The sequence below is a fragment of the Heterodontus francisci genome, chromosome X, assembly GCF_036365525.1.
Source record: "Heterodontus francisci isolate sHetFra1 chromosome X, sHetFra1.hap1, whole genome shotgun sequence".
Classification (NCBI taxonomy): domain Eukaryota; kingdom Metazoa; phylum Chordata; class Chondrichthyes; order Heterodontiformes; family Heterodontidae; genus Heterodontus; species Heterodontus francisci.
In genome coordinates this window covers 7,811,369-7,836,267 of record NC_090421.1, presented here as the reverse complement: position 1 = coordinate 7,836,267, position 24,899 = coordinate 7,811,369, and the positions used below count along the sequence as shown (strand labels likewise).

The 24,899-nt window shown below is 44.9% G+C and overlaps 1 protein-coding gene across 2 annotated transcripts; it reads right to left on the bottom strand.

Annotated features, from left to right (window-relative positions):
- Positions 1 to 380: 380 nt before the first annotated feature.
- Positions 381 to 24,899, bottom strand: LOC137358721 (keratin, type II cytoskeletal 8-like). Of its 2 annotated transcripts, none has more exons than XM_068024964.1 (9): positions 24,465 to 24,899; positions 23,418 to 23,626; positions 14,456 to 14,516; positions 13,265 to 13,360; positions 9,260 to 9,424; positions 5,847 to 5,972; positions 3,781 to 4,001; positions 2,580 to 2,623; positions 381 to 729 (listed from the first exon to the last, which is right to left on the bottom strand). In XM_068024964.1, the coding sequence occupies exons 1-9, from the start codon at positions 24,738 to 24,740 to the stop codon at positions 578 to 580; spliced, it is 1,350 nt and encodes a 449-aa protein (XP_067881065.1). In that variant the 5' UTR covers positions 24,741 to 24,899; the 3' UTR covers positions 381 to 577. The 2 variants fall into 2 exon arrangements, with proteins under 2 accessions (XP_067881065.1, XP_067881066.1); XM_068024965.1 differs by having other exon boundaries at positions 381 to 726.

Here is a 24,899-nt window from a genome sequence, read left to right as displayed (position 1 = left end):
TGAAAGTTTGTGCAGTTTGGTAGGTGAGGGGAGGATTGGCGTCAGCGCCTGTGCACAGCCCGCCCCCTCCATGTGATGGGTGGGGGAGGGGAGGGGAGGGAGCTCTGCCCTGGCTATTTAAATGAGCCGCCTCATGGAAGATTGTGGCGGCTCTGTGCGGACCGCCATTTTCTCGCCTGCCGCCGGAATCGGCAGCAGGCACATAAAATTCAGCCCACTATGTCACCTGGGGAACCAAAGCAAGTTCTTTGAGGAAATTGCTAAGAGATTGTCTATTGATGAACGTCCAGATCTGCTACAGTTTACCAAACACGAGTGAAGACGTCTGACCTCTGAGGAGAGTTAATTGTAAAAAAAAATTACTCAAAACAGTAATCACATATGTTTCGTATTATCAAACTTTATTTCATATTTGGCACCAGGAATGGGGCAAAATCCTTCATAATTCCTTATTTTCAAAATCCTTCAAAGGACCCATTGATGAGGTCTTGAGGTACATTTTAACCAACAAAATTTGAAACTCAAATTAAAAATGATTGAAATGACCAGACACATCTCTTTGTAAAACACAAGTACTTCATTTTCTTGGATGAAAAGGGGACTCTGAGAGTGTTTTGCCATCCTTGGTTTCAATCGTCTTGACAATAAGGGATCTGCTTACTCCACTCGTTTCCAGCCCACCACCACGGCTGGAGCTTTCGGCCTGTAACTGCGAAAATCCAGAACCTGCTGAATGGGTACAGATTTTAAAATGTGAGGAAAGAATGTAAGCAACTTTCTTAATCTCCCAATTTATTATACTAAGTGCTAAGCAGTACGTGTGATCAACATTAAACACTGATGCAGTGCAGATCTGCAACTGTACTGGGTTGGGGGTCAAAATTGTGATATTCATTTGTGCGGTCCATCAGATTGGTCAAGGGTCAATCCCAACCAATGTTTTACTCAGGTAAATTAAGGGGACTGTGGCTCTGGTCGTGATCGGTCCAAACAGGGTGCAGTTGCCAAGAGAGGTTACATAAACTTGGTTTGTATTCCCTTGAATATAGGGGATCGGGAGGTGATCTGATCGAGGTACTTAAAACCTTATAAGTACAACAGGGTAGGTTATAGAGAAACTTATTTTCTCTGGTGGGAGAAGCAAGAACAAGGGGAGATGATCTTAATGAGGGGTAGGTCCCCCCCTCCCCACCTCCTTGTCCCTCATCTCCATCTCTAACATTCTCCAGCCTTACAACCCTTCGAGATCTCTGCACTCCTCCAAATCTGGCCTCTTGCACATTCCCGATTTTAATCGCTCCACCATCTGCAGCTGTGCCTTTAGCTGCCTAGCTCCTATGCTCAAGAATTCCCTTACTAAATCTCTCCTCCTTTAAGACACTCTTTAAAACCTACCTCTTTGACCAAGCTTTTGGCCATCTGTCCTAATACCTTCTTGTGGCTTGGGCTTGATGTGATATTTTGTTTGGGGTGCTTTACTATGTTAAACAGCACTAAGTGCAAGTTGTTCTTGTTTTGCTTGTCGTAGCATTCCCTTGCTGCCTTTTGCTGTGGAGCAAGTGAAAGGCCATGAAATAGTGTTGGGTCACAGTTCAGTTGGCATCCTACAGCTAGGCAGGCAATTCACAGAGGTCCAAAGGCAAGTCAAAGAGCAGGTCTGCTGGAGGACTGCAGCCAAGGGGAGGAAGCCACCAAGAGTTCCTGGTTGTATTTGGAGTACCACTGGGCTAGAGGGCAATGGAGTGTCTCTGGCTGAACTCACAGCCCAAAGAAAAATACTTAGCACAACAAAGCAAGACATGTTTTATACCATAGATTATGAACCTATTAAGGGAAAACAATCAAAATAGGCATACATAGGCCCATAGCCATAATTCTCAAGTTATCAGGGCTTTCACATTATTTTTACACTATCTTCGGCTGTCGCTTGCTTTTCCACACCCCAATTTTCTCACCATTTATTCTGAAGATGTTGAGGCATGATGCCACTCCATACCTGGCCAAAGTGGCCAGTCTTCATATGTGAGCCTCAGTGAATGCTAACAAGCCATTTTACTGTAGGGGTAGGAGTGGTTGGGGGGTGGGGGTGGAAAACATCATAGCCCAGCTTGAATCTCTCTCTCCTCAATGATTGGGGGGGGGGGGGGGGGGGTAATTTTATCTTTGGTTTTAAATTTGTTGCCTTTTATAGATCGTGGCCTATTTTCCTGTCCATTGAAGTCAATGGAAAGTAAATTTGGGCAGAATATCTAATGGATGACCAATTTGATAACACCCAAATTTAAAAATTGCCCCCGATTGTCTGGACTTGAGCACTGTCCAGAAGGGGTCGCTGGTTAATCAACAAGGACAAAGCTGATTTGGCAGCAACCCTGCCCCCTCCCTAACCCCTACCACTTTTTGACCTAGGCGCACAAAGACCCACCCCAACCCCCACACTCCATGTAGCACCCCATCCCAGCCCTGGTTACAGATAGGAGAATGATCAGAGTCTTTCGGACCACATCAGGCAGGTAAAAATGTATCTTGTTCTTCATGAAATTGATCTTGTAACTGAAATAACTGAGCAGTTCTCTTACTTTTCATTGATTGGTGATAGGTCACATTCACTGGTGTCGACAGCCTGAAATCAGAGACACTAGTGTTAACTGCAATGAACATACGCACACAGGAATAGTCAAGAATGACTAAAAGGTACGAGAAAGCTCACACCCTCTATTATCCTACGCTAGTGCAGGATTCAACTGTACTTTGAATGGCCTTAATCTCTTAGGTCAGGGATTTCCTCAGAGTTTCTCCCGCTCCATATGCCATAACTTTGCTGCAAGGGCGGTGTAAACAGAGTTTCCACTGCACACCAGGTGAAGTTACAGTAGCAGAGAGAGAGCAGCTCTGAGGAGATTTCCTGGCCATCGTCTCCCACTACCTTGCCTGGAAATACCTTGCCAGGCATTCTACCATCCACTAGTAGGAGGCATTTCCTTACGCACTTTGTTTTAAGTTTGTTTTAAGTTTGTTTTACAACAATTTCAATTTTGACCTCAGGCTCCACCTGTGTGACTGGGGAATAATTTTCTCGGCTTATCGCATCTCTGCTAAATGAACCCAGAATATTACTTTAAAGTAAAACATTCAGATGCATTGGGTTTTTAACATGGCCATCAATGCTGACCTGCTAAAGATCTACCAAATTGATGTGATTTCATTCTGATGTCCAGTAAGAAAGACCAAAAGGTTTCTGGATGTTGATTGTCAATCTCCCTGATCATATGCTATCCATTGGTCTGATAATTTAACGTAGGTGTTAACATGTAGGGTTAATACCTCGACGAAAGTTGCAGAGAAAAGAATGTCGTTTGACATGAGCACAGTCTGTCCATTAATATCGTCAACAGTAATTTCTAGGTTTCTGCATTTTAGTGAGGCGATAGGTGTTTTCCAGAGGGCAAATGATACCAAAGCTTGGAGGGTTAAATTATTAGGAGAGGTTACATAAACTTGGTTTGTATTCCCTTGAATATAGGAGATCGGGAGGTGATCTGATCGAGGTACTTAAAACCTTATAAGTACAACAGGGTAGGTTATAGAGAAACTTATTTTCTCTGGTGGGAGAAGCAAGAACAAGGGGAGATGATCTTAATGAGGGGTAGGTCATTTCAGAGGAAAATCAGGAAGCACTTTTTCCACACAAAGGGTCTCAGAAATCTGGAACTCGCTCCCTGAATGCAGCCTTCTCGAAATTTGAACTAATCCAGATCAAGGGGTGCTCAGTGTACTAACCTGCTCTCTTCTCCTTCAAGCAGTTTTCTGTAGGTGGCAATTTCGATGTCCAGGGCAAGCTTAGTGCTCATCAAGTCCTGGTACTCGCGCACTTGGCGGATCATTTCCTTGTTAGCCTGCTCTATGGCTTCCTGTATCTCGGTGATGCGTTTCTTAGCTTCCACAAGGGCCATCTCCCCGCGTTCCTCCGCCTCTGCAATCGCTGCCTCCAGGTGCTCTTTCTGTAACGTATGGAAAACCGTCAGTGTTAAGTGAACCAATGCCCCAACTTAGGATTTGATGGAGAGAAACTATTTCCTCTGGTGGGGGAATCCAGAACAAGGGGGCATAACCTTAAAATTAGAGCCAGGCCATTCAGAAGAGATGTCAGGAAGAACATCGTCACATAAAGGGTATTGGAATTCTGCAACTCCCTCCCCCAAAAAGCGAATGAGGCTGGGGTTCAATGAAAAATTTCAGAGCGGAGATGAATAGATTTGAGAGGCAGGGGTATTAAGGGTCCCAGAACCAAGTTGGGTAGTTGGAGTTAAGATACTGCTCAACCATAATCTAATTGAACAGCAGAATAGGCTCAAAGAGCTGAATGGTCTCCTCTGTTCCTATGTTCTGAACTGATAATTAGCATTGCGGAGAGCCCTTCGCTTCACTAATGTACGTGCACCATTTTAACAAAAATGAACACATTTGCAACAACTTCTAATTAGCACATGCATAAAGCAATAGGAATTCTTTTGTGATGGGGAACACAATCACTGCACGTCAGCTGTGGCTCAGTTGTTAGCACACTCGCCCGAGTCAAGCGATTGTGGGTTCAAGGCCCAGTCCAGGACCTAAGCACTGGACACTCCAGTGCAGTATTGAGGGACAGCTGCACTTTTGGAGGTGCTGCCTTTTGGAGAGGTCCCGTCCGCCCTCGGGTGGATGGAAAAGATCCCACGGCACTATTTTGAACAGTAGGGGAGTTCTCCCCTGTGTCCTGGCCAATATTAATCCCTCAATCAACATCACTAAAACAGATTATCTGCTCATTGACACATTGCTGCTTGTGGGATCTTGCTGTGCACAAATTGGCTGCTGCATTTCCTACATTACAACAGTGACTACACTTCAAAAAGTACCTCATTGGCTGTAAAGCACTTTGGGATGCCCTGAAGTTGTGAAAGGTGCTATAGAAATGCAAGTCTTTAATAATTCCTCCCCCCATCTTTACTCATTTTCCACTCCCATGCTCTGCTCCCATTCCTTGAGCTAGAAGATAGGAAACTGATTGGTCTCTGCCAGTATCCTCTTAGTTAGTCAGTAGTAAGGACACCAGAGTAACCCAGGTTAGTTTACTCTGCCAGTTCTCCTTTTTCCCTACAAGTACATTTCTTCGCTTTATTAAAAATAAAATGGCAGTTCGTGGCAATGACCTTTGCCAATTTTAAATTCATAAAATTGTTTTCACAAAATTCATAGTTCACTAAAAATAAAGACCATGACATCACAGTCCCCCATGTATAAATGGTAGAAATGTCTTAACTTGGCTCTTCCCTCCTCCTTGGTCAATTTGTTCCAGTTATAAGTGCACCTGGTAGTGTGGAACTGAGCCATACAGACCAGGAAGGTTCCAGGTTTAGTCCGTGGTCTGTGCTAAGTCAGCTATCCTCAAATTGACCCCTAGATCAGAGGAGGAACAATCAGCCAGAGCTCCCATTCCTGCTCTGTTGTTCAGCGACTCCTGCTGGAAAGGCTGTAGGGCTAATTTTAACGTTCAGCAGTAGCGGAAAATGAGCGTTAACAGATTGGCTGCCCGTTTACACACCCCGCACAATCGTCCTTTCCAATGATTTCAAATCCATTGAGATGGTCATCAAAATGGTCCATGTAAAGGCCAAACATGAAACTTGGCCACTTGACTGTGGTGCTGGAGGGCAGCCGGCACCTGTGGAACCACAGAGCCATCACCTTTCGAAGAGGGGTGAAAGTAATTGCAGGGGGGGGGGGGGGGGGGGGGGGTGTGCAGCATTTACAACAAATGTAAAGCAACAACTTAAGAATTTCAATCCTCTGCAAAGAGATCTTACTTGTTGCTTCAAAGCCTGGATTTCAGAGGTTAGTCTTCCGATTTGTCTTTGCATGTCTGAAATTTCAGTCTTCACAATACGAATCTCATCTGCATATTTTCCAGAATTTTTCTTCATATCATTGAACTAAAATGGAGAATGATTATTAACATAAAATTCAATCATTTTTTTTAAAGGAGCCCAAACCATCCCTTCAAGAAGCCATTGTAGACAGTTCTGACGATGGGCCTACACCCCAAACATTAACATATTTCGCTCTTTACAGACAGTGATGGACCCTCATTATCTGTTGATTTCCAAATTGCAGTTGTGTTTTCCCTTTTCATCTGCCTTAGTACAGGATCCTATCAAGGTTGATTTAAAAAAAAAAGGTAGGTGAGAAGATGCTGTAAATCAGGAAGCTCTGATTTTGGATTGTATGAGGATAAAACTGACGGAGGCACGGAGTTCTGGTCATGGGAAAGAAATTGCAAATTTACAAGGATGATACCAGAACTGAGGGGTTATACCCATCAGGACAGATTGAACAGGCTGAGGGGTGACCTGACAGAGGTCTTTAAGATTATGTAAGGGTTCGATACGGTAGACAGAAGATGTTTCCATCTCACAGAATCAGAGTTGTTACAGCACAGAAGGCAGCTATTCGGCCCATTGTCTGCGCACCAGCTCTCCAAATGAGCAATTCACTTCGTTCCATTCCCTCACCTTTTCCCTGTAACCCTGCACATTCTTCCTTTTCAGATAACTGTCTAATTCCCTTTTGAATGCTTTAACTGAACCTGCCTCCACCACGTTCTTGGGCAGCACATTCCAGACCTTAACCACTCGCTGTGTGAAAAAGTTTTTCCTCGTGTCACTTTTGCTTCTTTTGTCAATCTAAATCTGTGCCCTCTCATTCTCGATCCTTTCACGAGTGGGAACAGTTTCTCTCTATCTACTCTGTCCAGACCCCTCATGATTTTGAATACCTCTATCAAATCACCTCTCAACCTTTTTTTCCTCCAAGGAAAAAATAAAATAAACTTCTCTAATTTATCTTCATAACTTCAAGATAGTCACCAATAAAATTCAGAAGAAACTTCTTTGACCTAGAGAGTGGTGAGAATGTGGAACACACTACCACTGGGAGCAGTAGATGTATCTCAAGGGAAGCTTGAGAATTAAATGAAAGCGAAAGGACTCGAAGCTTATGCGGATAGGATCATCTGAAGATGGGTAGGGAGGAGGCTTATGTGGAGCATAAAGCAGTTGGGCCAAATGGCCCGTTTCTGTGCTGTTAATTCTATATCATGAATTAGAGTAGGAGATTCTGTGATGCGTCTCGGTTTCAACATAACAAGAATGCAGGAAGGAGAAAGAGGAGAGTGGAGTGGCTGCACGTCATCATTTTACAAAATACCATTCTCATGAGAGTACAGCACAGTGGGTTATCATCTTGGGATACACAAGAAATTCGGTATTTTTGACTCAGTGGGTGAGGCTCTACATTGTCAAGACAAATAGCTTTGCAACATTTTCGAAGACTTTGAAATGGAAAGGGGTTTATCAAGCAAAATGGGATTTACCTCGGAGCAGGACATCAGTGCTGCAATCCACAGGGAAATCGCACAGACCTGGGTTATGTCAGGGCTCGGAGCAGTCTCCGACCAGAGTGTGAGTGGAAAGTTGAACAACCTGCACAGAACTTCAGGGCCACGAGTTACAATTATGTGGGGCCTTATGTTGAAATGAATAAGCACTTGAAATGGCTATTCTGCAGGCAAAATGCTACTTTCTAATGTCAATGGCTTGGGATCTAAACTGATCTCCCAGAGGATCAAATTTATTCGGTTCATAATTTTAGCACAGAAGTTGACGTGAGTGCAGAATGGAATTTCTCGTTTGGGATTTTTGAATGTACTCACTCTGACCTGTCAACTAAAACTGCAAGGGGATGTTTTGTCACCCCTGCGCCCAGCCACCGACTCACACCCAATGGAAAAGTTTTGATCTTGGGGTTCAAATAGAGTAAGTAAGTAGAAACTATTTCTTCAAGCAGGAGGGTTGGTAACAAGAGGACACGGATTTAAGGGAAGTTGCAAAAGAGCCAGAAGGCAAATGAGGAGAATTTTCACAATGAGTTGTTCTGATCTGGAATGTGCTGTCTGAAAAGGGGTAGTAGAAGTAGATTCTATAGTAACTTTCAAAAGGCAATTGGGTATTTACTTGAAAAGGAAAACAACTTGGAGAGCTCCGGGGAAAGAGTAGGGGAGTGGAATTAATTGGCTAGCTCTTTCCAAGAGCTGGCCCCGGCAAGATGGGCCAAATGGCCTCCTTCTGGGCTGTATAATAGGTGAGATATAATTGTAAAGTTGGTTGAAATTATACTGCATGACATTCGCCAAAAGTACAAATGTTATGTGCAGGAGACTCTCCCACACTATGGGCTGAATCTTGTCCTCCCACCCAGCGTCAGGTTCCGTGGTGGGGGGGGGGCCGGATGATTGGAGCAGCAGCAGCCCGCTTTAGAGCCAGACATAGGGAATACCAGGCCCGATCTTCCCGGCAGTGGGGAAGCTCCGTGGTGGCCCCTCCGCCATTCTGCAACGGGACCCGATTTAGCATATGTTAAACAGCTATCTGCATATATTTCCACGTGCCCTGTCACGATCCAACCAGCAGTTACTGATCTTCAGGTAGACATGCGGCACTTACGTGCCTTCAGTTTGCCGTGCTAGAAAAGCCAGCGCCACCGAGGCGAAAGCCCTCGGAGCCTGTGAAGGCCGGGAAGGACTGTGCTGCTCTCCTGTGTTTTTGAGCAAAGCCAAATTAAATCTCCTGAGGGGGTTTGGAATTCTGCATCCATCTTTGCGGGTGGTGGGGAATCCTGCACACTTGTTTCGTGAAGGGGCACGATTTGTCTGAGAGGGGCCGTCAACTGTGCATGTTGTGCATAGGGGTCGGGAGGGGCCAATAATTTATAGATTCAACATTCTGCACGGTTGGCAGCCTTTTAAAAATGGCAGCAGCTCCTGTCTCAGGGACACCATTCATGGCGTAACTGAGGCCGCCCCAGGCACGTGATTAGGGGGGAGAGGGAAGGGAGGAAAGAGGAGGGGGGTGGGGAGGGAAGGGAGGAAAGAGGAGGGAAAAGAGGGTGAGAGAAGAGGGGGAGAGGAGGGGGCAGGAGCTATCCTGCATATTGTAATGAGCCACCAGGCTGAAGATTGCAGCGGCGTGCGGGCTGCCATTTTGTTTGCCCGCCTCTGTGAAAACAAAATCCAGCCCTATTGGTCAAGATATTTCGCTTTGGAGTTCAATATTTATGTCCATGCCAGATGCTAATAGGTTTTTTCCCTTTCTCTGTTAATCACAGCATCCTAGAACCTCCAAATGGAGGTACTTACTCTTTGACAGAGTAAGCCAAGCCTTACCTTGCTTTCCCATGAGAGCGCAGTGTCTTGGCGAACTTTAACCAGCATTCCTTCATACTGAGCACGGACATCATTGATGATGCTGGAAAGGTCCAGATTACGGTTGGTGTCAACCTCCACAGTAACAGCAGTGTTCTTGATCTGGGCCTGCAGCTCACGGATTTCCTGGGTAGGAAAAGAAGTAGGTGTACTTCAGTTTAACAATGCTCATGTCCCACTTACCAGTCACAGCCCTTGTTGAAATAAAAACAAAAAAGCAGATCATATTTGTATTGTACACCATGTGAGAGTTGTGTCAACAGGACTAACTGGAAAACACTGTTATAAAGGTCACTTCTGCTGGTGCTTTTACACCAGTGTTAGTTTGGTACATTAGGCATTTGACACTGGGATATATTCTACTTGTGAACATGTTCACATGGAAACAATTCATACCCACTAGCTATCTTACAAAAGTGTAAGATAACAGGTGTCCACAGGTTACTGTCATCTGCAATAGCAGGTTAAACACAGCCTCTGCTGAGTACAGACAGTCTCAATCCAGTTCCGAGTGGGCATGGCTATTAATAGTGATCTTGGCACTTAAGTAATCCTCAAATTAAAGGATTAATAACACTCACTGAAATAATTCAAGTCAAATGTGAACTTGCAAGTTCAATGTTCTCATGTCCCTACATTTGCTTTCAGTGTGGGCGGAGATAACACTGTCAGTTAACGACGAGTTCTCAGATTGGCCATTGTCTAATTGAATAACGGAACAAACTCGAGGGGCTGAATTTCTAACCCTGTTCCTCTGTCTCTAGCATTCTGTTGATGGACTTGTATTATAAATGGAGCTGATTCTTTTGATAAAACGGTCACTAATTTTGTCCGAATGAGCACTCAGAGGCCACAGGGCATTACGGTGGGAAATGGAAAAGTGTAACAATACAGGGTATTCTCCTGTAGTTGGGTCTCAAACACATTGCTGGGGCAGAGTAGAGAGTTTTACCCTGTATCGAAATGTGCAGTACCTGACCTGGGAGGGCTTGATGCTCAAAATGGAAAGTCTTCCATTCCCCAGCATTCATGTCTTGCCCCTGGATCAACCTCTGCTGGCTCATGGCTGACGCTCCACCTGTTCTCAGCCCTCTGTTTCCACTGGCACTCTGCCCCTCAAATCGCTCCTTCACAACTAACTCTGAATCCAGACGTTGGTTTGTCGATGCTCCCAGCTGACTCCACTTTGTCGACAAGTCAACTTCATCCCACCACAGAACCCCAGACCTTCACTTTGGACTCTCTTATATCATCACCTTCCTGTCTTATGTTTACAATGAGGAAATGACTCTCCTAATCCCTCCCCTGTTTATTTCTTATGTTCTTATTGGGAAAACTAGAACACAGGGTCACAGTCGTTGGCCATTTAGAACTGAGATGAGGAGAAATTTCTCCAGAGGGTTGTGAATCTTTGGAATTCTCTACTCCAGAGGGCTGTGGAAGCTCAGTCATTGAGTATATTCAAGACTGGGATAGATAGCTTTTTGGATAGTAAGGAAATTAAGGGATTATGGGGATAGTGCAGGAAAGTGGAGTCGAGGTAAAAGATCAGCCATGATCTTATAGAATGGTGGAACAGGCCCGAAGAACCGAATGACCAACTCCTGCTCCTATTTCTTACGTTCTTATGATCTATGTAGCCTGAATTCTCTGTGGCCATTCACTTGCATACTTTGGCTGCAGCTCCGGACCCAAGCCCATTACCTCTACTTTCCTTTTCTTACCTCTTGGGCTCTTCTCTCTGGTCTCCTCTCCTTCTTGTTAACCCCCCCCCCCCCCCAGTCATGCCACCTTTAATATCTCCCCTCCCCCAATCCCAACCTATCACTACTCCTTTGCCTTTGGACTCTGCAGGCTTGAATTCTGCTTCGATAAGCCCACAGTTACCCTCCAGTCCCTCTCTCAGCATTCTCCAAATGAACCATTGAGGCATTGTCACTGCCTTCTTACAAATAGTAATCCCAACTGCCCTATCCTCATCTCTCACTGACCTTCCCATCCAGTTTGTCCACTGGGGGCTAATCTCTCCTTCCCATCCTGCCTACCACTTCCCCCTTGAACACTGTCAATGGATCAACAATCATGGACAATACATGGACATCCTGGCTTTGATGGAAACTGGGCTCACAGGAGGTGACCCCTTGCCCCTCACTGTGTGGCCATCATTACCAAATCATACATTGGTGTCTCTTCCTAATGCCACGTGTTTACTTTAAAAATTAGGCACTGCCCCCATTAAAATACCAGGGGTTTCATACAACCACAGTTCGGGTTTGTACGAATGAATTGTACTCAGTTGGTCCCAGGCTTATCTGTATTTTAGACTGGGCTATCCACCTGCACATGTGCCAGTATTTATTTTACATTTAATACATACAAAACATTTAGTTTGTATGTTGAATTACTTTTTCTACGTTATTGTGAACAACATCTGGGTGAGAAGAGAATGGAGCTCGAGGGAACCATAGTCAGAGTGCACAGGAAAAGGCTTCCTGGCACTGGATTAAGACCCCTTATTTAAAAGGGCGTATATCAGTGTGTGAAACATAGGCTGTGAAACACGGACGAGTTACAGCTACCAGGAAAAGATGCTCAATAATTTCCATCTTCACTGTCTGCAGCACATTATGGGTATATCCTGGCAGAACAAAATCACAAATGCAGCAGTCTTCTCAAAGGCAGAGCTCCCAAGTGTGTTGGCACTAATCAAACAGAGGCGGCTTTGGTGGATTGGACACATCCACAGGATGGAAGATGATCGCATACCCAAGGACCTTCTGTATGGTGAGGTAGCTGGGGCCAGAGGACCAGTGGGGAGCCCAATGCTCCGCTTCAAGGATGCTTGCAAGCGTGACATGAAGGCCCTAAATGTCGACTATCGCACCTGGGAGTCACTAGCTGGTGAAAGGGAAATGGCGACACATCTGGTGTGCACTACCATGACGACCAGTTGTTATAGCAGCTTGGCAACAGGCACCAAGGTCAAAAACAACTCACAGCATCACTTGGCAGCTTCATGTGCGGCACTTGTAGCAGAACCTGCCTCTCAAGGATTGGTCTTCACAGCCATCAGCAAAGGTGCAGCAAGAGAAGACACCCCACCTAAATGTATTGTTTGCTGCCTGTCCATCTTTCATAGATGGAAGGATGACAACCAAACCTCAGTATATTAGTCAAAGATATAGGAGGGATTGCATTGATCAACGGGTTCAGATAATGAAACCAAACCTAGCCTGGGAGTACCTGAGAGCAACAGGAAAAGCAACGCGTGGTGATAGTCTTCTGGGGGAAGGGTCTCGTTCCCTTTAATTCCCCTTTGTGGGCTGTTTGTTGCACTGCGTGGTCCCTTTAAGATCGCAGCACAGCTGGGCATCTTAAAGAGACCGCAGCTTGTGCGTGGCCCGTTTGTCCCCTGCGTGGCACATACCCGATTGCTGAGCAGCTGCGCACCCGCCCAGCTTACAGGGAACATTGGTACCACCCAGAAACGTGGCCCATTTGTCTCCTTCAAATGCTCGCTCACCTACAGTGCAGTGTTTACATTTTCTCAGAGTACTGGAACTCTGGGAAGGATCACAGCATAGAATGAGGGAAAGTGCTGACAGTGAGGCCCATCCACGCTCGACTGGGATTTTCCATCCCTCCTGTCCCATCCAAGACTGCCACTGATCACTCCTTCCCTGTCCACTGTATGTGAAAGGCAGTGGGGCAGCAGGAACCAGATCCCCAGAAGATTTCCCTCCTGTATCCCCCACTTACCACCAATTCCCTGGGTCACCATGTGGAAGATGGTGGAAGACCTTGGAAAATGGCAGGAAAGGCTCAGTGTTCCCCTAGTGGATAGGGAGGACCTTATCACAGCTTCCTCTCCTTCCAAGTCAGGCCCCTGCACTTATCTGTTAAAAATGGAGAGTTCTCCATGAAAACTCTATGTCCTCACCTTCCACTACACAATTTGTACATTACCTCATCAAATATTTCCTTCAGGAAATTGATTTCATCAGTAAGGCTCTCAAGCCTCGCCTCCAAGTCCACCTTGTTGAGATAGCTTTCATCAACATCCTACAAGGCAAGGAAAGAGATATGTATTCAGTACATAGGTTATACAGAGCTGGGATGGAGGATTTTGAATGATCTCCATTGCTTTTCTTCCTCCTCCTCCAATTTTCACCCCTCCTTCCTCGAAGATACTTGCCCTCATCAAATACCTGTTTCACGGTGGCCAGACACTTCCAGTGCCATGCCATAGTGACCATGCTTTGCTTAGATTTTCTCCATTGGCATAAGTGTGGCATGGCAGGTCATGTGCCCACCCAAGGGGCACAGTGCTGACCCCAGTGAATGTTCTAGGGTCAATTTAATTTATCTATTTTCAGCAGTATTGCCAATTGTGACTGACAGCTTAAGGAGAGGGCGGGGAAGGTGAGACAGTTATGTGGAAATGAACAGGATGTCCAATGTCTGCAGTAACTTAAAGGGCAAAGCAAGGTCTCCACTGTTCATCTAGCAGTGGCCTCGACTCAAAATGCAAATTATGTCCCGCTCTCCATTACAGTGCCTGCTGTGCCCTTTGAAGCTTTTTTCAAATTTCTAAATACCTAGCAGCGCTGGATATGCCTGCGATAATGAGACATATGTAAAGGGGGCAATGAAATCTGATGGCATGTCTTTACTACCACCTTATTTAATCAACCCCCTCCGCCCATATATGTGTGGAGGCACTTGCAGAGGATGCCAGGAAAATCTGAACCATAGAAATGGATGGGAATCCAGTAGAAAAGAGTCCTCACCCCACTTTCTGCCCCCACCTGCTGAATTACCCCCTGGAAATCCCTCCCAAGTGTCAGCAGGCTTTCAACTGTAGAGTTTGGTGGGGACGGGAAGCAGGAAAGAAATCACAGCCGATTCAATCTGGCTGCACACAAATACACACACAGTATCCAGGAGAAATCATCAGCAACCTCCCAAGCACAGAGGTGATGAGTACCACTGCAGCACCTGACTGAGATCGGTTCAGTTGGCACAAACTGGAGATCAAGCCTGGGGGCCTCCTAGTCTGTTGTATGACTTAGCTCTATACCAGACTGTATATTGCCCACTGAATCGGCACAGATCTCCTGTATTTTCTGATGGGATTGACTTGTAGCTTGAACCTACCTTCTTGATCATTACAAATTCATTCTCCTTTTCCGTACGCATGTTGATTTCTTCTTCATACCTTAAGAACAAAGATAAAATTATTCCAGAGAAGAACTGGCTGTCGAATTCCAACCACAGAATCATAGCATGGTCACAGCACAGAAGGTGGCCTTTCGTCCCGTCGAGCCCACGCTGGCTCTCTGCAAAAGCAATTCACCTAGTCCCACTCTCCTCTCCTTTACCTGTAGCCCTGCAAATTATTTCCTGTCAGGTGCTATCCAATTCCCTTTTGAAAGCCATGATTGAATCGGCCTCCACCACACTCAGGCAGTGCATTCCAGATTTGCAGAGTATTTCTCAATAAAACACAACCGTAATCATGAACTATGTTTAATCACTTTTGAAAGCACATTTATAGAGTGCACCGATGGTTAATACCCTCCTACCAGCTTCAGGGTTTGAAATTCAAAGCCACTACTTCCTAATGTGTGCCCCACACTGCCCAGCCTCCCTGATGTCGCCCTCCACCATTTCCCTTTCACGAGGAAATCTGCAGTGTGGCATTGTCTTTTAACAGAGTTAAAAGACACTATATAACTGCAAATTGTTGTTAACACCTTCAAACCTTACAAGAACCCAAATTACAGATTCTGAGACTACATGGCTAACTGTGTAACACAGTAAAGGTCATTCGGTATAAGGTGTAAAATCTCTCAAACACCTCTGGATATAAATGCATTTATGCTCATATTTTTCTCCACAACTGGCACATGACACTTATTCATCAAACAGTATACTACTTGCATTGAAATTATCACAGAATATTGATGCTGTAATTTGTAAATATTTAATTCTTGGCCTTTCACACTTTGCTAGTGTACTACATTCAAAGGGTTGGTTTTTAAACTTTGAACACCAGCTCCCCAGTGGTGCAATGGGTAAGTGCATCATTTAGTGAGGCACTGAGCTAAACAGACCAGGAAGATCCCAATTTGATCACTGGCTTCTGTTGAATTAGCTAATCTCACCTGCAGTAGACATTGGAGGTTCAGCAATTGTCCTCACCACCCCAGGACAAGGGAAGAGGGGGAATAAAAGGGCAGAGCACAGTTTCTGGCCCCGATTGCTAGTCCCTGCCCTCTGCTGGAAAGTATGTGTTGGACAAACTGATGCCCTCCATGGTTCATTAGCCAGCCAGCACTCACTGTCTGGACTCACATGACCACTTGGGTGAGGTACCAGAGTGAGCCAGGTGTCTGTACAACTTTGTTGCTGTAAGGTCGGCTCCTTCAGAACAGGAGGTTTGGTCCTCTCTGTTCTTATGTGATTGCAAGTTGAAATTAATTTCATAAGAACTCGAAGCAAAAGTAGGCCATTCAGCCCCTTCAAGCCTGCTCTGCCATTCAATAAGATCATGGTTGATCTTCTACTTCAACTCCTCTTTCCCGCTCTATCCCCATATTCCTTGGTTCCCTTAGTGCCCAAAAATCTATCAATTGCAGCCTGGAACATTGACTGAGCATCCACAGCTCTCTGGGGTAGAGAATTCCAACTGTTCACAGCACTGAGTGAAGAACTTTCTCCTCATCTCAGTCGTAAATGGCTGGTCCCTTATCCTGAGATTATGACTCCCCCCCCCCCCCCCCCCCAAAATCCTCCTCCTCCAGTTGGAGACTCTCCAGCCAGGAGAAACGGCATTCCTATCTTTCAAGTCCTATATGTCCATGTCTTTCCACAAGTGTTTGTCTGGGCTAGTTAATGATAAGTGTATACCGTCTACAGAAAGTCACTTATTTGGTCGTTGGAATCAATCCTTTAGACTTTGGAATTTACAGTGGTCTAAAAGGCAAACTTTTTTTTTTGAGGGCATGCTGAAGTGCCAGAACTCGTACAAACACAACAGCGGTTACCAAGTGACACTAGGCTGCTTACCAGGAGCCAATAATTGCATAGCCAGTTCAGTGGTGCTTTATTCTACAGTCATCAAGTCCCTTTCTGATGCTTGCTTACATGTCTTGGGGTTTGGATTCTTTTGGTCGTGTAAGGGTTAACATGCTCGCATAAAATTCCTTTGTGCACAGTTTCAATTTGTTCAGCTCAATGTGAATGGGGTCAACCAGTCCATGGCTGTAGCAAATTAAACACTATGTGCAGTTTTGAGAAACATTTGCTGCTGTGGCTCAGTGGGTAGCACTCTTGTCTCTGAGTTAGAAGGTTATGGGATCAAGTCCCACTCCAGTGATTTGAGCACAAAATCCAGGCTACCACTCCCAGTGCAAAACTGAGGGGAGCTCTGCACTGTCAGAGGGTGCCATCTTTCAGCTAAGACTTCAAATCAAGACCCTGTCTGAACTCAGATAAAATAACCCACAGCGTGATTTGAAAAGAGCAGGGAAGTTCTCCCTGGTGTCCTGGTGAATGTTTATCACTCAACCAATATCACCAAACAGATTAACTGGTCATTTCTTGGTCTTTGTGAAGCATTGCTGTGCACAAATTGGTTGCAGCATTTGCCTATAAAACAATGACAGTAATTCATTGGTAGTAAAATTCTTTGCCAATTCCTAGGATTATAAAGGGCATCATACAAAGTTCTTTCTTTTCATTAACAAAGGCAATCATTAAAATTATTGATCTCATGGAGAAGATAAGTTTATGCATACTTAGCCTATCTAGATAAGGAATAGCAAACATCATTATAAAGAACTCTTGAGCACCATTTTGGAGCTCATCCGTGCAGACCAGCTCCTGCCTTCAACCCTTGGTCTGTGGCCAAATCAGCTAACCTTGGCTGGGCAATGGCAGGAATCATACTTGCATCACCCTTGTGCTTGCTGACCTATACTGGCTCCCAGTCTGGCAACATCTCGCAAATTCACGCTCCCGATCACTACTCCTGCCAGGAAGTAGATGTGTATGTGCATCTGATGAGTACAGTATGACAGCAAACATGACAAGGAGGTACCACCATCCCTTAGTTAGATAGATTGCTGAAACTCACTGTCCAGGTTTGCCTCTGAAGGAAGAATAGCCATTTGAATGAGATACCAGTGCCAGTGAAACAGTATCTCAGCCTAAGTCAGTGCCTTCAGGACAGGAGGGAAGAAAATCAAAAAGAACTTCTATATTGAAGGGCAGTTAAACTTTAAACTGCTTTCTCTCATTCCCATGGAGACCCACCATTCCACGTTAAAAAAAGAGGCACTAAGTCGATGGCCTCTACACTATCAGTTAATAAGTAACCGCACAGGAAATCACATTGATCAACATTCTCTCTTTTACCAGAGGGTAGAGATAAGGCGATTTGGGAATTTTTGTTTCCTTAAAAAGGGAATTCCAGTCTGCCACATACCACAATTAAAAATAGCCCAGAAGAGAAGGAAGAGCAGGGGTGAAGTTGGTAAGATTTATGCTGTCATTGACCAGGGCAGCACAGTGGCGCAGTGGTTAGCACCGCAGCCTCACAGCTCCAGTGACCCGGGTTCGGTTCTGGGTACTGCCTGTGCGGAGTTTGCAAGTTCTCCCTGTGACCGCGTGGGTTTCCGCCGGGTGCTCCGGTTTCCTCCCACAGCCAAAGACTTGCAGGTTGATAGGTAAATTGGCCATTGTAAATTGCCCCTAGTGTAGGTAGGTGGTAGGGGAATGGTTGGGTAGGGAATGTGGGATTAATGTAGGATTAGTATAAATGGGTGGTTGTTGGTCGGTATAGACTCGGTGGGCCGAAGTGCCTGTTTCAGTGCTGTATCTCTAAATAAATAAATAAAATAAAAGATGCCCAAGCCTCTCTGCTGCGCTCTTCTTTCAGACGTTTCTTAAAACCTATCTTCTGGTCACCTGCTTCTCCCTTTAATGATGACTGGTTTGAACGCTCAGTGCTTCGTACAAATGGACAGAGCCTGCACCACTTGTGCTTTGCCCATTTCCACCTCAAAATTACAATCAGGGTCCATGCATGCCAGGAGATCCCGATTTGCTTATTACCAGTGACATCCCACTCGAAACATGCGGGCACTCCAGATGCCCATCCAAGGACCCTACCCAAGATGGCGGCAGTCGGCGCACCAGCGTAAATTTGGCAGCAAGTGACCCGACAGCATTTTGTCAGGCTGCTACCGTCCCATTAACAGTTAAAATAATTTGTTTCAAACAGGGGTGTTTAAAGTGCAATAAAGTAGCAAAGAACGTTTGATGCAAACCCATTCACCTGTCTGCTTCCAGGGAAAATTCAAGCACTTGATGTCTGCCACTGGGGGCAAACAGGACTGGCTGCAGATTCACTGAACTAAATGGCTTTGCTAGCACTTGTAGGTAGTATCCTATTGAGGGGGAAAGATTTCAAAGCTATTTCTCAGGTTGTCCAGGTGCACATATTGAGAGGTGTGCTGAAATATAGCTAAACTATTTAAACTAACTTTCATTAGTTCACAGACCTTGAGATTTGTTGACATAGGAAGTAATGCTGAGAAATGATGATGATTTAAAAAATAGAAAGTGATTATGGACTGTGTGGTGTACTGGCCAAAACTGAGCAGCAAGGTGCTGACTTCAGTTCCTCTCTGCCCAGTGAGCTGATCTGAACTGATACTGGGACCGTGTTGCAATGTGCCTCAACACCCCTGAGCTAAGGAACAGGAATAAATCAGCCAGTGTTCCTTCATCTGATTACCATACAATGGCTCCTGCTGTAAAAGTGCGTGTGTACACAAAGGGCAGGGACAGATCAAACAGCACCGATGTCCCTCCCCAGGCAAACAAACAGTCAGTTAATACTCACCGGCTAAGCAGATTTAAGACGAGTACTCACTTGGGCAAGGTGCCAGAGATAAGAGCTGTGCATCCAGTATGAGTCACTGCTTTCAGGGACATGGCAGGGGAGGCGGGGTGGGGGAGAAGAGGACAAACAAACTCAATGGCAAAAGATTTACAAGAAGCTTAAAATGCTTCAAGACTTCTACACCGAGATTATGGGGCTTATTTTAACCCCAGCTCACTCAGAGGGCAGCTGACGGGATCAGGTAGGTGAAGACAAATGGGCAGCCGAGCTGATCCCATCAGTTTCTCGGTTAAAATCACCCCATAGTTTCTATCTTCAAGTTAGATTATTGAACAACAAGCTGACAGTCAATAGTTTAATGAGAATGATTATATCATCAAAGCACTCCAAGATTGCTGCCCTACATCTGAAGCAAGGCCCTCCACAAGCGAGAACAGGAGTTCACCCCTTGCTGGTGACAATGGTCCTCAAAATCCTTCAGAGTGCTCCAAGTTTGGCACATCGAGACTCATGTGTGGCATGGCATCAAACACCCATGTGAAAAGATTATTTCATTTTGCGCACCAAAGTGAATTAAACAAAGCTCTCTCCTGCCCCCTTCTCTGCTGACACCTGCTGGGGTGTGGCTCCATCAGTCGCCCTCCAGTGGCCATACTTCACCTGTGAATCTCAGTGGGGAGGGTGAGCAGACTGTTTGATCTGGAAAACAGCATAGCCAAGCTCGATCCTTTCCCCCCCCTCCCACCCAACATTCCTACATGCGCACTCTCCTATAATGTTACACAGAATTTCAACACAGAAGCATGCCATTCAGCCCAACTCGTCCCATTCTGGTGCTTTAACTCTAATTGAGCAAAGTGTTCATTAGGTGGGAGATCAGGGTTGGGAACCTTGGCTGATTTTTTTTTTTTTGCTCGTCCCTCCCTAGCCCAGGCTTTTCATATCACGATCACCATCCTTGCTGAAATCAGTTCACAGAGAATCACGGAATTGTTACAGTGCAGAAGGAGACCATTCAGCCCATCGTGTTCGCACTGGTTCTCTGAAAGAGCAATTCCCTCAGTTCCATTCCCCCGCATTCTCCATGTTGTTAATTCAGCACAAATTGAGGATTGAATCTGGGAACTTGTTGGTCTGTATTCAGTCTGCACTGGACAATGTATTTAAGTAATGAGCCATCAAGAGAGGCTCAACTCTTCAAAGCTTTGGGGGGGATTAATAGTAGAATTAGACATGCCTGGTTGCCCAGATTAGTTGCTGCTTTTCCCTACATGAAAACAGTGACTACACTTCCATAAAGCACTTAATTTGCAGTGAAGCGTTTTGGTACATCTTTGGGATGCGAAAGGTGATCTAAAATGCAATTCCTTTCTTTCTTTGAATGGTTAGAACAAAAGAATCCTATCATATGTCAGAAGGGAAGGTATGTCAATTGAAACATACAAGTGTCAACAAGCCCAGACTTGTATCTAACGGAATTAACTGTACAAGGATTAAAGTTAAGCATTACAAGAAATTTATACGCAATTTTACCGGTAATATGTTTGACAGGAAGGCAAATTGTCTAGTAATATTTCATAAACGTTCTCCCATTTGTTGCTGCTTCTCCCAATGCCCTGGCCAACATTTATCCCTCAACAAAAATCACTAAAACAATTGGCTGTTTATCTCATTGCTGTTTGTGGGTATAAAATTAAAACCCGACCCAACAACAGCCAACCCGAGCCCGACCCGGGCACGAGTCCTTTAATTTTTTTAAATGCCCGACCCGACCCAAACCCAACACATGTAGTCCGATTTGGTCGGGTAGCCAGGCTTAACTGCAGAGTGCGGAGTCCGGACGGCACGTTTCCCACCTTGACGTCCTGAATGTTCATTTGAAGATTACTTCCCGGAGCAAGGCAGCACTGTCCACGTGCAGCCCGACCTGGCCCGAGCCCGAATGCTGGACCCAGAAGAGACCTGACCCGAACCAGACACATGTTGTCGGGTCTGGTCAGGTAGCCACGCTTTATTGCTGTGTGTAAATCGGCTGCCACGTTCCCCAACACTACAACATTTCCAAAGTGCTTCATTGGCTTTGAAGTGCTTTGGGACTTGGAGGTTGTGAATGGAGCTTTTTTTACATTGAAGGTACCCTGTTGGTATTGGTGCCATAACAATACTGCTTGCAGAGTCTGCCCGTCCATTGTGTTCTACCCCTGGGGAAGGTTCTAATTCAAATGTCACACATGAGATTCTTGGGCCACTTACTAGGGAAGAGTAGCTGAGGTGGTTTCCTGTTGTTTTCCTCAGTAGGGTGCAAACAAGGCTTAAGAGCCCCACCAACCTTTTACCTGGTCTCTGCTCACTAGGGCTGTCCGGAGCCTTACCCTAACCCTTCTGAGCCAGAGGTCTATGGAGCCAGTGCTCACTCCCCTCGGGATGTTAACCCAGTGTTAAGAGACCACATTCCAGTCTTCACACACTGGGGCTGTCTGGTGTGGGATTCGAATCAATGTTCCCTGTAAAGTTTTGTTGCTGTGTGTGGCCTGTCCTTTCATTGTGCAGTAGCTTGAAAGTTTTTGGTGCAACAAGGCCTGTGTGGTACCTTGCAGGCTGCTGCGCGGTCGCATGTGTGCAGCTTGGTGGGAACTTTGTGCACATTGCACTGTAAAGCTCGGGATATTCTGTTTGCCATTTCTTTGGACTCACCTCAGCTCCATCCACATTTCCAGAACTAAAATATTAATGTGGAGCTCAGTTTGGTTTAATCTTTGTTTTTGTACATAGTTTCTGAAATAAGATTTTTTTTTTTTTTAAAAAGACAAATCATTTGAGCTTGCTGTTCAAATACAAAGATTACTGTCCCAGTCATTAGCTCAAAGATAATTCCTTGGCCAAACTAGTTACAAAGTGAATCAAAGGGGAACTGTGACAGTAAAATTTTGCTATTGGTTATAGTGGAGTCACTACTCAGTGGTTGCAGTTCAAAGGGAGATGTGGCAGCTCTACAGGACCCATTTTTGATACTATGAAAAGAGTGTTCTCATGGGATCAATCTTAAAGCACTGAAGGTGGCCATTTGGTCCATCATGCATGTGCTAGCTCTTTGAAAGAGCTCTCCAATTAATCCCACAGCCCCATAATTTCTTTCCTTTTCAAGTAAATGTCCAATTCACCTTCTTAAAAGTTATTAAAGTCTGCTTCCATTCAGACAATGCATCCCAGATCATAACTCTCTGCTTAAAAAACAAACCCATCTCCCGTCTGGTATCTTTGCCAAAAGGAATGTGGCTGATATTTGGTGCTAGTTTGGCAGACAAGACCTCTGGGCACTAAAACTAATTCATTGTGCAGCAAAATTGAGCCTCGGACTACCTTATAAAGTGCCTTTCTGCTCAACTCAACTACCTCTTTTGTTTTAGCTGCAGGGAGTATTCCGAGAGCCCCTTTGAGTGGGGTGCACCAAATTAAAGTGCCTCACCCTCCACTTGTCACTACTTGGAGTGCATCGGTTTGTGTAATTAAACGCGGGACTCTGCTCATAGGCATCCCAGTGCTGGCGATATTCTTGATGTTAACGAAGACCTGACTTTCCTGTTGGCTGTTTACCAGTATTTGCATCTTACGCTGGATATTTCCTTGGGGTGATGGGGAAAGGAGGTGTTGTGCTTCTGATTGGCCACTGTGACTTCGGCAAAAACCCTGGCCAGGCCACCTGAGCGGGATTTGCGCCGATCTTGCGACATCGTTCCAGCATCCAATGGGAAGAACCCCCGAGGAAATTCCCAGTGGGAATGATGGTGTGACTGGGACGGCCCTGAAATCAATTTGCACTCAGATGGGTTGTCTCTGTCTGCAGTTACACTACAGATCCCATGCCCAAATCACACAAATGCCTTGGAATCACACGGAGATATTGTTAATAAAAGTGTGTTAACACACTTATATGCATTCCTCTTGTCCCCTATTTCAAAACAAGTCTTAAACTTTTTTTTAATGGTCTGCAGTTTTGCTAAAACAGCAGCCAGAGGAGTTTCAGGGGTGTATGTGAACACATTTACAACTTATATCACACAGAATGATTCCAGGGCACAAATTCTTCAGTCAAATTGGCGTTTCCTCTCTTTGACGAAAATTCACGCCTATTCTACTCCACCTAAATCATTATTAGCCCCGTTTTCTAACCAGCCGTCAGGCATTTTGGAACATTTCTCCACATACTTTATTTTGTAGTCTTCCACTAACGACTGCATGTTGTCCAGTTCAGCTTGCAAGCGAAGCTTCTCCTGGGCCATGGCATCGATGTGCTGCCTGAGGTTGTTGGAATAAGCCTGGAACAAGCCGTCAATGTTGGAGGTGCGCACACTTTTCTCCTGCAGCAGTTTCCAGTGCATTTCCAACTGTTTGTTACGTTGTTCCAGAGTCCGCACCTTGAAACACAAGCAAATGCACTTGGGGTTAGAATTGCATTGTCACCACATGTTTTTTTTTTTAAAAAACACGCTTACAGTACACGAGAACTTTTATTGCCCCAAAATAGAACATATATAAAATATGAATGTTTTTAAAAACGCAGACCTGCGGAAAAGTAATCCACTTGGTCATAAACTGCTTATGTATATACAAATGATACGTAAATTTCACATTAGAAGGCAGGAAATTCTGTTAAAAATCCCAACTCAACGAGTAAGTTATTTAACACTATACTTCAAATGTTACTCAAGACTTTAAGTCCTTAAATAGATAAAAGGCGAAATGGTCAAAGTAAAACTGATCATATTTCACAAAGACTGGGTCTGACGGCCCCAGAATCCAACCCTCCTTTATTAATAATTTCACCCTCGTCTCCAAATCTAAATGGTCAAACTTTGCAAGATAACGGGCAGCTCGGAAAGGAGAATTAACCAATCTGTCTAAACTTTAGCACTTAACAGTACTTTGTCCTTAATTTCAATTTGTGAATGTAATCCCTTCTCGCTCTACTTGTACTATTCAATGCAAGGTGTATTAGTCCTCAGGCTACCTCGTTTACAGGACTCCGGTTTAACAGAATGATTTATAACATTTGAAAAGGTTCAAACATAATCCGTTTAAATCTGCGCTTCCAGGTACTTTAATATTTAAAAATAACGCTTTACCAGTTAGTTTATTTTTGTCTATGCTTTATATTTTACAGTTCAGTACCTTGTTACAATTTAAGCACACTTTATATTGGAGTTTAATATTTTGCTCCAGTTTTTTTTTAAAGTAACATTATTTTGGTATTACCTTGTCGATGAAACTAGCGAACTGGTTATTTAAGCCTTTGATCTGCTCCTTCTCCTGGATACGAAGCTCCTGAAAACCCTGGTTATAGTCGAAGTGGGGTATATCGAGGGAAACTTTGCCTATGGGCAAGGGGCTCAGTCTCTGGCCGGCCGCTGTGCCCAGGAGGCCGACCGTACGGACCGAGCTGGCCCGTTGCATGGCCAAACCAGGGGTGTAAGACTGGCTGCTGAAGTGCTTGGACCGGGAGTTGACGCGGTACGAGTTACGGACAGACATTTTTTTCAAGGTTTTCTCTTGCAACTTTGAAAAAGCTTGGTACTTTGGATTAATTGGAGAGAGATGGAAGGAAGAGGGGCCAAGAGGGAAAAAAAAAAGTCTCGAAAACCCCTTTCTACAAGTGTTTGCCCCGAGGCGAATGTGCTCCCGTTACTCGGT